We start from the raw sequence: 16,364 nt of genomic DNA on the forward strand, positions 1-16,364 counted from the left end.
ATGTATATGTACAGAACAGATCAGACATAACTTAACTCCCAAGCTGGCTATATGTATCTGTACAGTACAGATCAGGCATTACTGATCAGGCATTACTTAACTCCTAAGCTGGCTATATGTATATGTACAGTACAGATCAGGCATAACTTAACTCCTAAGCTAGCTATACATGTATGTATATGTACAGAACAGATCAGGCATAACTTAACTCCTAAGCTGGCTATATGTATATGTACAGTACAGATCAGGCATAACTTAACTCCTAAGCTAGCTATATGTATATGTACAGAACAGATCAGGCATTACTTAACTCCTAAGCTGGCTATATGTATAGTACAGAACAGATCAGACATAACTTAACTCCCAAGCTGGCTATATGTATATGTACAGAACAGATCAGACATAACTTAACTCCCAAGCTGGCTATATGTATCTGTACAGTACAGATCAGGCATTACTGATCAGGCATTACTTAACTCCTAAGCTGGCTATATGTATATGTACAGTACAGATCAGGCATAACTTAACTCCTAAGCTAGCTATACATGTATGTATATGTACAGAACAGATCAGGCATTACTTAACTCCCAAGCTGGCTATATGTATATGTACAGAACAGATCAGGCATTACTTAATTCCTAAGCTAGCTATACATGTATGTATATGTATATGTACAGAACAGATCAGGCATAACTTAACTCCCAAGCTAGCTATATGCTGGCTTTTCCTTTTCATGAAAACAAATAATCTTTAAAGCGATTATCATTGTCATAAATAACTAGCTCCGCTGTCGACTTTGTCGAGTGGAGCTTATCATATGAGTGGTTGTCCGCCATCGTCGTTCGCACCATTTTTTTTCTCTTTCAACTTTAAAACTACAAGCCTAATTACATTTATACTTGGTGTATATGTACCTTGGGTAGACCTCTCTTAAGGTAGAGATGCAGTTTATTTGGCTTGCTTTTTAATTGAGTAATTAGACAATGAAGATGGTATTATATATCCAGCATGTTATATATTTTCTGAAAGCTTATTATACAAACTTTGTAAAACTTGTCTTTATTTTAAATATCCAGAATGCGTTTTTGATTTTGGGTCAAAAATATGCTTTTTTGGACAAAAGTGGTTTAAAAAAAATTAGCTCAAAAACTTCAAGTCCGTTTGTGGGTAAAATTACATCACTGGATACCTTGGTATACTACTAATTCAAATGCGTCCACTCATCTCTCTAACGGCTTTCAAAGTCGCACAGCATGACCTCAAAGTTCACTCTTTTCTATTTTTGCATAATTTATATATCCATGTTAATTGCGGACTTGTTATTTTTGTTCCACTCGCAGTAATAAACTGTCCGGGCGCATTTTGAAGGAGGAACACCTTGTCAATAATGTGTGAAAATTTCGAGGCAAATGGCCAAAGCGTCTATCAGCTATTTTAATTTAAAACCCAAGAATTCACCAAAAATAGAAGACGAGAAAAAGGCTAATTTGCATATTTGCGCGTTAAACCGGGAATTACTGCTTTGTCATACTTTGTCATACTTTCTAGACTATTGAAATTGAAAGTTAACGTATAGACATAGACATTTTATGTAAAATTGTTGGACCAGAACAACTGCTCTTGAATATATAAATCAGAAACACGTCATTCATACCAGTGTTTTGATGGGGTCGGTAAAAACATGTGTCAATGCCCAGTAAACATGACGTCATCTCATGAATAATTAAACAGGGGGCGGTCCTAGGAAGGTGACTTTTTATCACGATCAAAACAGCATGGCTTCTCTTCGATGTATTTTCAATAAAAAAATCTACGAGTATTTCAGAGCCTATGGTTTACCGTGAAGAGTACAAAGTGGGATATTAAATTAATTATCCTTGATGATTTTTATGTAATATTTAGAACCAACTCCAGGAAGCGAACGCACAATAATGAATAATCGCGTAATCCTCAAATCGAAACGCGAGGCACAGAAGTTTTGTTCAGCGTTTCCAATCCCATTTTCCCACTGCAACATATTTGTTAAAAGAAATATTTGAATTCTGTTCGTTTTTTAAGGAGGCAATTTTTTTATTTTTTCCGATTTTGGTAACGCCTTATTCAGAAATTTTCTAAGACAAATCAGCGCACGGATGTACGTACTAGTACAAAACATGCTGTTGTACTACCGGCGACGGTCGCTGCAAGGAGAGAGCTCCAGCTCCTAACGTAAAATTTTTAAAATTTCGACCGGTTTTAAATAATTTGTGTTGGAAATCTGACATGACATGAGTGCAAAATTAAGGTGCATTTTCGAGCTGTCGAATTTTTCTGAATAGAAATCAGCAAATGAAAAAATAGGAGTGCTAAACAGTGTGCTCGTTAGTTTAAAAAAAAATGGAATGTCCGTCAAATTGACGTAAACTTCCCCATTTTTCACCGAAAAAGCAAAGGTCGTGGTTGAGTTGCAGGCTAAAGAACTCAAAAATCAAAACAAAATCATCAATCAGTAAGTATTATGACAAGGAAAACAAAACATCAGACGCGGAGAAGCGGTCAGCGCGTCAAAAGAGTTGTTAATGTATCAAGTTACCTCTCTCTGTGATTTATTTTTCATTGAAATTATTTGGTTGTTTTCAATTAATTTTAGCGTACCTCTGCAATTTATTTTAGCATTGTCAGTTATTTGTTTCATTGAATTAAGCGGAGTTCGTCCGGTTGCAAACAAAGCTGTCTCGCACCACCTAGCACCTAGCATTGGACAAAAGATACACGAAAGTTTGTATCTCCCCGACCCAGTGCAATATATCCGGTTAGAATCAAAGCTCATGTGTCCCTTATTTGAGGGACCAGATTCTGCCGTAAATTCGGGATGGGATTTAGAAAAAAAATAGAACTTTTAAGGTGTATTTTGGCGTCATTTTCGAACATTTCAATCATTCCTGATGCCTAATATAGAGTCCAAGTTTTACCGTAGTCATTGACGCCTATTCAAGAGTATGATGTTTATTGTGACTAGCGTGAATGGGTAAGCTTCGTTTCGACAATGAGCTGTTATCACTGTGAACAATGTTAAATTATTCTTCACATGCTCAGTTTATTTTATGAGTACAATTATTTAAAAATAAAATCTCTCAGTCAATCAGAAACTCGGATTCACCTTCAGGGAAAGTCACGTTTAGACGCTCACATCGATTTTGTTTTTCGTTCGGCGGGCTGATGCCTTCAGTGTAGCTTTTGCCTCTTCCGACATAGAAATCATCTGAATCTTCTTTCTACCTCTCTTTCTTTTCACACCACGCATAATGTAATGATAAAAATTAGGAAAAAACGCTGAGGAAATATAATGTTTGGTTTGCTAGCGAGCGATAACTGATTCGAGAATAATTGCACATGCGCGTGAATTGAATGAACTATGACCCGTACAATCTCGATATGCATATTGTCAATCAAAGGTCCTGTTATTTGCTTACTCATGCAAATTAGGCAATTGGACATAAACATTGCCACGTGTGAGTGTTTTTTATTTTTAACCAGAAAATAAACAGCAATTTTAATGGTGTTCCAATAAGAATTCATTGGTCAAATTTTCACAGAATGTTCTTTAGATAAAAATTTATATAAAAAACGAAAAAAACTATTTTTGATTGAAATTCACAAATAAACTGCATCTCTACCTTAAATTTGTTCATTTCATGATGATATCTTCAATTCTCTAATTTTGGTGAGTATTTTTGTAATTTTAGGAAAAAGTGATATTTTCGACTTCTCGTTAAAAAACACAATTCCATTTGCTTGATATTATACATATAGATACCTCAGGTGGACCTCTCTCAGATTTGTTCATTTTGTGATGATATCTTCAATTCTTTAATTGAAATGTTCATTGCTAACAGCGGAGCTATCTTAGCCGAGAGGCTGCTTGATTTTACTTTTAGTATTTCAATCTTTGTATTATTTACCTGTGTACTATAATGTTAAACATCTCTTGCACAATTTATGTAGAACTTTTAAAAGCAAGCTGAGCCAGATTAAAGATAGTTCAATGTTAAATTGTTTAAATTTGTAGGCCATCCAGTAGCAGTGTTCAGATATTAAGTCAGACGAGTCATAGTCCAGTAACCCAGATATGTTGGCATCCTAGTGGTGATTTGCTTCTCTCAGCTTCACCAACTGATACAGCTATGATGGTAAGTCAGGTTTAGGACATTTGTATATTTAACCAGGAGTTTTTCTAAAAAAAAAAACTGCAAGAGGGAGCACTGCAATTCAGCGGCGCCACCAAGTGGGGGGGACATGGGGTTCTCCCTACCAGGGTGTGAAGTTTTTAATAATTCTAAGTTGAAATGCAGCATTCTATGGCTTCTTTGGGGCCAAAATGACTATCAGACAGGTCGCAGTTGAAGACTGTGGTCACATGTGATCCTTGGTCAATCAGAATTTTATGGTTGCCAAAGGATCTTCTCCCCAGGGTAAAGGGTTGCATGGCCATGGCATGAGGGCCCTGTTCCCTTGTTTAAAAAAAATCCCTGTTTAACACTACTTCTGTAAGTTATTCTAAGATTAGTATAAATAATGAAAAAAATGGACATGTATTACAGTATAGAAGACAAAATTCTAATGAAATTATGACAAAAAATCGGTGATTATCAAAACATCAAGTGACATATATGGTAGGTACATCATTTGTTGTCAGAAAGCAACATTTCTGTCATAACACAATCACTTGTGATAGGTGAAAATTTGAAAAAACATTTATCAAGATGAAAGCTGTTTCCTTTTCAATACTTGTTTAATGTTTTAAAAAGTGCATCTTTATCAGCAAAATCAATGGGAATAAATTTATACTGCAATTTCCATAATGACATTTATCTGCAAATTGTTTTTCGTAATCACCAATATTTGGAAGATGTGCGAAGCTAGTATCACAGGCAACCACTAAACTGTGAATTGTGATTCGTGGTTGTAAATTAAATTGTAATCATAATGTAATTTCATTAAACCATGGAAGGTACTAACGGAAGGAGCCACGACGCCTCTCAAGTGGCCACTTAAGCTTGTTAACAGGCTTATTTTCTTTTGTTTCAACTCAAGTTAATCCTGATGAGGACATTGTCTAGCTCATCTTTGATGTCGATGATAGTTTGCGATTGTTTACACAAGTAACGAGTTAGCAGAATATGATACAACCCCGCCGATTTTTAAATGTGACCATAAAATATATGCACATTATGAAACTACGGTCATCACACATGCGCACTCGGTTTGTTTAGGTGTGAAAGGTCAAAATACGTATTTCACAACCGGAAATTTAACAGATGAATGTTTGACTTCACAGATTTCACATGATTTAGTTATTAGCAACTGTAACAAGAACAAGATTTCGAGTGTCTACAACAAAAATTCCTAAGGACTTCTAAAAAATATTATCACAGGGAAAGTGTCTAGGCATGCCCTTCTTTTGATACTATCTTTTCTGGTGATGTTCGCTGATGCCTGGTGGTCGAAAATTTCACTAGTTTCGGGTGTCGAACCCACGCAATGACAATGGTTCCATTGAATAATGCAGTCGTTATTATCACAGGCAATCATTGATTAAGTCTCATCACTGTTACAAATATAAAATAATTCACGATAGTTCATCAGTTCTTTTTCAATCGATGTTACATGTATATCTGCCAATTTTTCATTAAAGTTCACCAAGATCTCTGGAAACAACAGCATTCAAACTAGACGCCATTTTCAGCATTGTATATGCGAGGTTCGTCTATCCCTTCCGAACATGCTTCGACTATTACCGAATGCTCGAGACTAGCGTAACCCATTGTACGAAGGTGTTAAGAGCTAACGAGAACCAATGTTTGCGAACAAACATTGACAAACGATCATGGGACTAAGCTAAATTAAAAACAATAGCGTTGTGGCTCCTTCCGTTAGTACCTTCCATGATTAAACTCAATTAAACTCTATGAAAGCTACAGTTTGTATATAAGAATTTAATTTAAACCATTGGTCTCAAAATTTCAGAAGCTAATGAATCACACAAATCTACCAAATAATTAAGTGATAAAACTTTTTAGAGAAGTGAAATTTAGATTTTTTTACAGTATACCTTTAATTAAAATATATTCTTTGATCTCCAGTAAAATATTTGTTGAAATGTAGCTACCAGCTAAGTAATAATTGCGTTCAAAGTTTCAATGATTTGGAGTATGTTATCCAAGTCTTTTATTCATGTATCATGTATGCTTGTGCAGGTCTGGAATGTTGCCATGGAAACTTGTGTTCCTTTACGTCGTCTTGGTGGGGGTGGCGTGTCACTATTAAGGTGGTCGCCTGACGGTAGTAAAGTATTTGCTGCCACACCATCATCAGTTTTCAGGTGAGAAATAATTACTCATCGAAATGTTGTTGTTAATTCATCGTTACAAATTAGTCTGTATGTTAGTTTTGTAGCTTTGTTGAGGTTTGCATCAATCTGTTTTTATTGAATGTATAAAACAGGTTTCAACATTGGATGATGGATACTTTTTATTGCACACTTTAAGTTAAATTTCTTTTTCTTACATTGCTTGCAGAGTTTGGGAAAGCCAGACATGGTCATGTGAAAGATGGTCTAACCTGTCAGGTCGGTGTCAGTCAGCTTGCTGGAGTCCACTGGGAGATATTTTACTATTTACAGTAACTGAGGAACCAGTCATTTATTCCTTGCCATTTCATGACTCCAACTCAACGATTTTTGGATCTAATCAGACTGCTGTTAATTGTGTAAATCTTGCAGAAATTACCATGGAAACAGAGGATGAGGAAATATGGTAATGCATACTTTTGTGTATCTGTGTTTGGGGGAGTGAGCCAGTGGATGTGAAGAGGTTAAAGGTTAACTGACTGCAAGATTGGTTAATTCACTACGTTCAATTACCCACCATAGACTCCGGTCAGTAAAAATGACTATTTTGAACTGTAGGCATTAATCAGCAATTCTGCCGGTGACGGAGAGATAGAATCTAGGTCAGGGGAAGCCCCATGACCCTAAGATTTTCTTTCCCTAGCGTCACGAACCACATGACCGAGGCCAAATGGCAGCGCCATTAACGGCTGTACAATCATTCTTTTTTCATCTCCGCCTCGTCGGGAATGATTCTGAGCGGCTCTGCCTGGCTCGTTTGCTTTTTCCTCTATGGGTTTCTATCGTGGGTTACTGTTGGTTTCACGGTGGCACCTTTTACAACTGTATTTTGTTTCCCTCATGCATGTCATCTTTTATTTACAATGTATTTAGAAATGGATAGATGCACTGGCAGCGTCAGAAGCTCGCCACCAGTTTTATCCCCTCTGTTTTTGAGGCGGGTTTGCAATAATTGTACACAGAACATACAAGATTGGAACCCACATGCTAAATGCTACTGATGTATTAGTTGCGTACGGGGTTCAGGCGTTTGTCCAGAGGGCATTTTTTGTGATCATTGGAGTTCTGGGGCCTGGGATTCTTTCCAGGATTGCGTAAAGATTGCCGAGACTGACTGCGCCGCTCGCTAGCGAAAAGTTTAACCGGTAAGAGTTAGTTGTGCATTGGCATGAGTGAGAAGTCCTCATGCTCAGCTACCGGTACTCGTACAGAGACGTCAAGCAAGAGGCTCAGGCTAGTGGCACCAATGGGGATGCTGGTACCCAAGGCTCAGATCTCGGGGCAGGGTTTTCAGGTCAGGGCACACATTGTACCTCCCCCTCACTTTCAACTGGACTCAATAATTTACTCTCAAGTCCGAGCTCTGTCGTGGGTTTCAACTCCCTTCTCGCCGACCGGCAGGCTTTCCCAGAGGGAACCGATTCTGTCATGAAACGCACTCTCGAACACGCTCTCGCACACATAAGTTGAGAGAAGGCAGTTCGTCCGCGTCGAATACATTAGGTACCTCGGGCGATCCTTCAGAGTCTTCAGAGTGGCGCAGGATGGTTGTTATTTCATTTCGACCATAATTTCGAAGTTCGTCTGGATGTTGAGGCCAGTTAGTTGGATCAAACACTGCCGCTGACGCAAGCACTGGTTCCTCAGTAGATGATAGGAACCGGGTGGTGATTTCATCTCTGCATGCATTGATTAGCGATGTTTTCTCGTCCTCTGCATTTCCATTTTCTCGCCTCGGTGGATCATGGAGTGGAGAGCAGCGAAACATGTAACGAGTGCCATTAAGTGTTTCGTCAATAAACATGCTTTCAGATGGGCCGAGTTCATTAATTAACAGTTGCAAGTTGTCAAGTGTAGTTTTAAGTCCGTACACTACACTTTCAATTGAAGTGTCATTTCGCTGGAATAAGAGTGACATGTGACTTAGAACACGATAAATATCAAGCTGTATATAAACAAACTACGATATCCTCTAGGTGGGTAACAAGCGGCTTCCAGTCTTGATCGATTGCCTCCAGCGCACGCTTGTGATGGTCTACCCATCGCGTTCCCAACTACATTTGTTGGTTTCAACACAGCGACCTCCAGAGTGTTACCTGCCTTTCTCAAAGCTGCAAGATTACGTGGCGAATTATTATAAAATTTAAAAATTTGAACTAAAAAATCTTCAGTGTAGGAACAATTACGACACTGCCTTAGAGCTGTCTTCTGGCACAGTTCAAGACGGTGCTGTACAGTGGACACTGACGAGGTGGGGCACATCTTGGCGAATACGTGTCATAACCCAGGATCGATTCCCCACCATGACGGCCGCACCATCGGAAGCCATAGCTACCAGTCTCTCCCGCCATTTGTTTCTTCCTAACCCCATTTCAACGTGAAAACCTGCGTCGATCGCCATAATTATGGACTCCGCAGTACCTCGAGGCATTGCTTGCAGGCTGAGAGACTTAGTTACTGGACGGCAGTCTTCTAACACATGGACGTAAATGATTTCTTCCTCCACAACAGCACGGTCTGTTGACGAATCAATCAATACTGAGTACAGTCCACTTTCATTTATGCTGTCGGCAACATGACGGCGTATGGACTCGCCAATAAAACCAATAAAAGAAGCAGCCTGCTTGTCGTTTCGATAACACCGTTGATTTCTTGAAGCGTCGGAAGATCAGCAAAATCGGAAAACGGTTTCTCGTTTTTTGCAAGGTAATATGCGGTATGAAATATTATTTGAAGTCGTTGGTACTGCGTTTGATCCATGTTCATCACGCAACTCACAAGTGGACGAGGATTTGAGCTTTTTCCAATGACAACTTTCTGTACTGCTCTACGATGAATACTACTTGATTCATGTTTTCGCAATGATTCGATGCGAAAATTCGTACAACCGCCATTGCTTGCGAATGCCGATGTTCCATTTTTTGCGGCATCATACTTCAGCCAGTCTCGACCAGTTTTCCAAGAACCTTGACATTTTCGCACTCGCTCTATCCTTGCCTTTTTATTTGGTCCCTCGTCAACGTTTTTGTGTTGGTCATGCGACTGTGTGGGTGATTGTGGTGACTGTTTCCGAAAAAAAATCAGGAGACTCATCTTGACGTCGACTGACTTGAACTGGCAAACAACAAATTATTTTGCCGGCTAGGAAGACAACTGGCGTCAATAAACTAATTTGAAACATTCTTTGTATAATTTGTGTACAAAAATGATGCGGACAAGTCGCCATTAAAAGAAAACAACAGACTTTTATTCAAAAATAACAGAAGCAACTAGAACCATGGGACAATTTGATTGGCTGTTTCCCCAAGTACCTGTGAATCTTAACTTGTTGCAAACTTGTCCTAGTCGCATGTGGTCGCAAACTTGTAATTTGCGTGTTAGCTTTATCGTATCACAAGTACGTCATAACGATCCCGGATGTTTGGTAGCCAATTGGGCTACCGAATTTGAAAAGTGGTAGCCCCAAGAAAGAAACTGGTAGTCTGTGGACTCGGGACTACCGTTAATTTCGAGCCCTGCAACCTATCTATTGGACAAACAAGCCCAAGGAATATGGCCCCTGCAGTGGGTTCAGGACCGCCATATCAACTGGCTCGAGCTGAAAGCAGTACGCCTAGCATTACTACGCTTTCTACCCGAAGTTCAAGACCACAGAGTCCTGCTCCGCACAGACAATACAGCATTGGTCTCCTACATCAACAAGGAGGCGTTCCCCATCGTTGTCGGACCTAGCTGAGCAAATTCTCCTTTCGTGCCTGGAATAAAATGTGGAGCTAACTGCCCACCTGCATATTAACTCTGGTGGCACCCAATTGGCCGACCAAGGCCTGGTTTCCGCTCCTGCTGGAAATGATAGTCGAAACACCAGTAGTGCTTCCAGACATACCTTGCTGTCCCAACCAGACGGCGCACTACCAACAAGCCCAGCAGTGTACCACTTACACGCATGGAGGCTCTCAGTAGACTCACGCAGACGAAAGGTTTATCTAAGTGGGCTGCCAACGTCCTGGCCAGGGCGAACAGGGATTCCACCAATGCTGCCTACAACTCAAAATGGCGAGCATACACTAATTGGTGTAGTGGAAGGGAGATTGATCCATGCCATCCCTCTATCGGCCAGGTAGCAGACTTCTTTGTCCATCTATTTGACGAAGTAGGTTTGTCCTACGCAGCGATCGTTGGCTACAGGTCAGCTTTGTCCCCCGCCATAGAAAACTCTTTGGGGTCAAGTCTAGCCGATTGTCCCATTATTGGAAGACTGTTTACTGCTTTCCATAATCAGAGACCGAGAACCCGTACAAGGGAACCGCCCAACTGGGATCTGTCAGTTGTGTTGTCAGCCCTAAGCCGACCACCCTTTGAGCTCCTTCTTTCAGCACCACTCAAGTTTTTGATGTGGAAAACAGTCTTTCTGCTGGCCCTCTCCTCAGGTAGGCGCCGGTCAGAGCTAGGCGCACTGTCCTTTGCGAATGGATGCGCCGCCTTTATGGACGATCAAGTTGTGCTAAAGACACAAATCGGATTTCTTGCCAAAAACCAAATTCCAGGACACTATCCTCAGCCGATCGTCATCCCTCTGCTGTCAAATATTGTCGGTCCGAAGGATCAAAAGAATTGCTTCTCTGCTCGGTTTGAGCGTTGAGTTGCTACGAGAACCATACTAGGTTTTCGAGAGGGGGAACCAAACATATGTTTTTGTGTTACGGCCCTGGCAAACAGGATAAGCCGGCCTTCCCTGATTTCCATCGCCAGGTGGATTACTGCGACTGTACTGGAGATCTATAATACGTTATCCTCCACAACACAGACCTTGCAGGGCCATCAAGTACGAGTGCATGAGGTCCGTGCAATTGCTAACTCACTAGTGCTAGCGTCAGAGCCCCCCTCGAACACATTCTGAAGGCAGGCTTCTGGAGAACGCAGAGCGTCTTTATCAACTACTACCTAAGAGACACCCAATCTTTTGAGCAGGGTCTCTTCAGGTTAGGCCCCCGTCGTAGCGGGTCAGGCATAGCAGCCTTTTGGCTTCTTGTTTCGGGGACAGCACAGGCTGAATTATTATCATTTATTACATGAAGGTACATTTTGAGCAATTTAGTCAAAAATAGATGAACTATACATTGCTATAGTAGGATGTACGTGCTTTTGTCTACATTTCTCCTGCTTGTGTTTTAAAGGGGAGCAGAGGTGTAGCTTTTGACACTCTGTACATGAAATTTGAGATCTATGAATGAATTCTGTCAATAAAAACAACTTATATGTGCTGCAAAATACCCTAAATATCGGGTATAAAACTGGCTGTGAAGCAGACGACAAACGTCCGCTTTTCCTGGCGTCATTTCGCCTCTAGAGGGCCAGTCAAATGACGTCATCAGTGAACACTGATAATTGAACCCATGTCAATCCCATAGAAATGCTACTATGAAATACCTTGTTAACTGACTACTTAAAAGTTGAAACATGGCGAGGTGTTGTGTGTATGAATGCCATAACTATTCATGTTAAGTTTCTCGAAATCGCAAATAAAAAATCACATTGTTGGTTGCGAGAAATCGGCAGAAAAACTAACTTGAAAATGAAGACATGTCCAGCGCTCTAGCTATAGTAAACAGTGAGTAAATAAATATTGTTTGAGTTAAAAACTAAATTAGAAATACGCTAATATCACTTGAACTACAGTAATCATTTCGCCCAACTTCCCACTTTTAATCGACCGCTTATCGCTTAATTTCCGACCGGAAACAGCCGCATTTTTATCGTAATTTTTCTCTCACCGACCCATTGAAAACACTGACCGGTCACCCAAACACTGGTCACTGGCACAGGAGTGATCGAAATAGTGGTTTTGAGTGATACAGTTTGGGGATACAACGGGTACTAACTATTTTTAAATTCCGAACTACTCTTCAAATCTATACCACATTGTATCGTTCACGGACGAAACTTCACCTGTGTCCAATATAAAATAACTGACTTTGCATAATTATTATGAAAGCGATATATTACAATGTTGAAATTTTTAGAGCCGGTACGACATTGTAAACAAATTTGCATAATTAGAAAAGCAGCGCACTAAGTAAACGACCTCAAAATATACAAGTTTGCGTACAGCACCGTCAGAACTAATAACAATTTTACAAGATCGACGCGCGGAGCATGAAAGAAAAAGATTGCTAAGGTAACGCGCCTGTTCAGTGCGTGACTTGGGGTCAAACTTTGGTCAACACACACTTGATGTCAGCATCGCCGTGCAGTAAGTTACGGAAAGAAGTTCAAGTTCAATTGCATCCCAAAATGATGTTGTTGATCACTCAGTCTTTTGCAAAGTATTATAACTAGTTTCCAAGCTTTTGATGTAGCCAGATTTATTTAACTTTGTGGAAATATAATCTTTTTAATTTCCCAGTCTTTTCTGTTCATTCATTGTCTTGACAATAAGTGTGAATTGCTGTGCGAGCTTTTCGTACCCGACCGCTGTCAGACGGCGTCATGAAATCTATGCATAAAAGGCGGGCTACCTGCGGCTGTTTGATTTCCTACTCTCTCCTAAGCAAGCGATTGGTGAGAATGGTTATTAATATATTACCCGATGCACTTGTAAATCGGACAGTCATACCGCAATTGTGTTGAAACATTTTTGGGGCAGTAAGTAACGTCAGAATATTGTTTAAAATAAAATATTCCATCCCAATCAAATCTAGGTCAAAAGGTCAAATTGCGTGCATATAATTATAGATAGTTAAAAACTAAATATACTTGAATGTTTGACGGCTATTCAACGTTTGTGAAACCAGAATAAAAAAAGATATATAATGGCTTTTGTTTACAATATTGTACCGGCTCTAGTATTTGACACAGATGAAGTTGTTCGCGAACGATACAGAGTGGTATAGATTTGAAGAGCCGTTCAGAATTTTCTTTGTATATCCCCAAACATTTTGACTACTCCTGTGCCGGTGACCAGTGTTTGGGCGAGCGGTCGGTGTTTTCAATAAGCGAGCGAGAGAAAAAAAAAACGGTAAAAATGTGGTCGTTTCGGGTCGGAAAATACAGTGCGGTCGGAAATTAAGCGATCGTTTAAAAAGGGAGAAGTGAGGCAAAATGAGTACTGTGGTTCAAGTGATATTAGCATATTTCTCATTTAGTTTTAACTCGTACAATATTTATTCACTCACTCACTGTTTACTATAGCCAGAACGCTGTACTGTCTTCACTTTCAGGTTAGTTCTTCCGCAACCAACAACGTGATTTTTTATTTGGGATTTCGAGAAAAATAACATGAATCGTTATGGCATTCATAACACAACACCTCGCCATATTTCAAATTTTAAGTAGTCAGTTAACAAGGTCTTTCATAGTAGCATTTCTATGGGATTGACGTACTAGCATGAATGGCTTCAATTATCAGTGTTCACTGATGACGTCATTTGACTGGCCCTCTAGAGGCGAAATGACGCTAGGAAAAGCGGACGTTTGTCGTCTGCTTCACAGCCCGTTTTATACTCGATATTTAGGGCATTTTGCAGCACATATAAGTTATTTTTATCGACAGAATTCATTCATAGATCTCAAATTTCATGTACAGAGTGTCAAAAGCTACACTTCTGCTCCCCTTTAATATGGACTACTCTTTGTTTACCTTTTTTGGAAAATTACTGGAGAAATAATAATTAAGTACAATTAGTGAATCTTTTTTTTTGTTTGGCAGCATTGGAGGCAGTATACAGGATATGGCATGGGATCCCACAGGAGAAAGACTGGCTATTCTATTTTCTGGAAAACAAGAAAGCAACAATACTGGCCACTTGGTGGCGCTGTTCAGAACAAGGATCAAACCAGTGTTTGAAATAATGCCTTGGTAAGCAATTCCTGCAAATATAGTTTTGGTTACCATTTTAAATCGGGTCAGATATAAATCTCATTCAATTCCCAGCTTTTGATTCTTGGAATGCATTTATTTGTTACATTGCAGCGGTTTTGTCAAAGGTCATAAAGACGATATGCCACAGCTTGTTAGTTTTCAGCCAAATTTCAACAAAGGTGCCTTGCTTACAATCGTAAGTATATATTATATTAACTTTACATACCCACCACATGTATGATAAATCACCTTTACTATCTGTATAATATACCACAAATTATTTGTCTTGTGCAATCTGATAATTCGACTTCATTATCACAATTACCGTAAAAACTCCAAAATTTTGACCCCTTTAAAAATTTGTTCGCCTGATTATTTACCGGGTTTCGATATTTTATTTACCTCCAAATTTTCAACTCCACTAAAAATTGACGACTTATTCTTATTCGAAAATTGAGACCAGTTTGGGTTTTCCCCCAAACGAAAAAAAACAACGATGTGAGCGTCCAAACGGGACTTTCCTTGAAGGCATGAATCCGGGTTTCTGATTGACTGAGAGATTTTTATTTTATTGGTAACGAAAGTATATTCTAAACGAAGTTTCAAATAAAAACGAACACAACACACATCTTCTACATAGAAGCAAATGATCATGGTTGCAAAATCTGGTCATGCTGCGTTTCTGAATTGTTGATTATTACTCAGTAGTGATTATAATAATGTACACAAAATAAATTCGTTGAATTGTTATGAAATACAAATAAAAGTCAACTTAGTTTCATCGTAAGCGAATGATTCCGGTCTCGTATAAACGTTCGATGCTGTAGGATATCTGCCATGTTCAAATAGGTCAAATCGCTAATTAACCAATCAAAAAGCTGGATGATGCCAACGTGTTCAAATTACCATAGCTCATTTAAATATGTTAATGTTAATGAATGCAATGCGGAAGAGATTGATGTTGTAGTATGATCTTTTGGCTTGGATTTTGATGGGAAAACAGCATGATTTTTTTCTAAATCAAAAAATTAGTTGTTTTTAACAAATAAACTGGGCATTTGAAGAATAATTTAACATTGTTTACAGTGATAACAGCTCATTGTCGAAACGAATCTTACCCGTTCACGTTAGTCACGATAAAAATCATACACTTGAATAGACGTTAATGACTACGGTAAAACTTAGACTCTATTTTAGCCGTCAGGAATGATTGAAATGTCCGAAAATGACGCCAAATACACCTTAAAGTCCCATTTTATTTTTTTAAATCACATTTTATTTTTTAATCCAAGGAGGAATTTACGGCAGAATCTGGTCCCTCAAATAAGGGACACGTGAGCTTTAATTCTAACCAGATACATTGCACTGGGTTGGGGAGATAGTTTGATAAACTTCCATGTATCTTTTGTCCAATGGGTACCTGTACTTCGAACTTTCGCAAGTTTTCCTAGGTGGTGCGAGACAGCTTTGTCTTTTGAACTATTAGTTTTGTGCTGACCTCTTCTCTGTGTCTTGATGTTTTGTTTTCCTTGTCATAATACTCACTGATTAAAGACTTTGTTTTGATTTTGAGTTGTTTAGCCTACAACTCGGCCACGACCTTCGCTTTTACCATGAAACATGGGGAAGTTTACATCAATTGACGGACATTGCATTTTTTAAAGACTAATGAAGCACACTGTCTATCATTCCCATTTTTTTTTAATTGCTATTTCTATTCTGAAAAATTCGACCATCCGAAAATGCACCTTAATTTAAAAAAAAAAAAAAAAAAAACACGGTCGAAATTTTGGAGTTTTCACGGTGGCTAAAGTGCATGCTTTTATTGATTGAACAGATGTTGTAAACAAATGTGTTGTTACTTGTAGTTATTTTGTTTTTATATGTATACAATTTTGTTTTCCCTTTGTACCATTGTACTGAACAAATCACAATTTATTTTATCTCAGATATTATGTACACTAGAAATGGATAGCTGTGCATAATGCTGTCTACTAGAAATTATTTCTTACAGCATTTCTCATATTCTTTGCTTTGTGAATTTCTTGTCTCTAGTTATTACACCACAGTCCTCTGGCTAAACCAACATACACTGGTATTAAATCTTAACGTTGT

General features: G+C 39.0%; 1 protein-coding gene and 1 pseudogene across 1 annotated transcript in view; one reads left to right on the forward strand and one right to left on the reverse strand.

The window, feature by feature from the left end:
* Positions 1 to 16,364, forward strand: part of LOC100366577 (aladin-like) — a 43,157-nt gene that overhangs the window by 26,317 nt on the left and 476 nt on the right. The window contains exons 7-11 of the mRNA XM_006825357.3: positions 4,049 to 4,169; positions 6,237 to 6,361; positions 6,558 to 6,794; positions 14,097 to 14,246; positions 14,361 to 14,445. Of these exons, the coding sequence (XP_006825420.1) occupies positions 4,049 to 4,169; positions 6,237 to 6,361; positions 6,558 to 6,794; positions 14,097 to 14,246; positions 14,361 to 14,445 (718 nt within the window). The remainder of the gene's footprint in view (positions 1 to 4,048; positions 4,170 to 6,236; positions 6,362 to 6,557; positions 6,795 to 14,096; positions 14,247 to 14,360; positions 14,446 to 16,364) is intronic.
* LOC144343530 (zinc finger protein 862-like) lies at positions 7,815 to 9,481 on the reverse strand (annotated as a pseudogene).

The sequence above is a fragment of the Saccoglossus kowalevskii genome, chromosome 7 (genome assembly GCF_978046115.1).
Source record: "Saccoglossus kowalevskii chromosome 7, keSacKowa6.1, whole genome shotgun sequence".
Classification (NCBI taxonomy): Eukaryota; Metazoa; Hemichordata; class Enteropneusta; family Harrimaniidae; genus Saccoglossus; species Saccoglossus kowalevskii.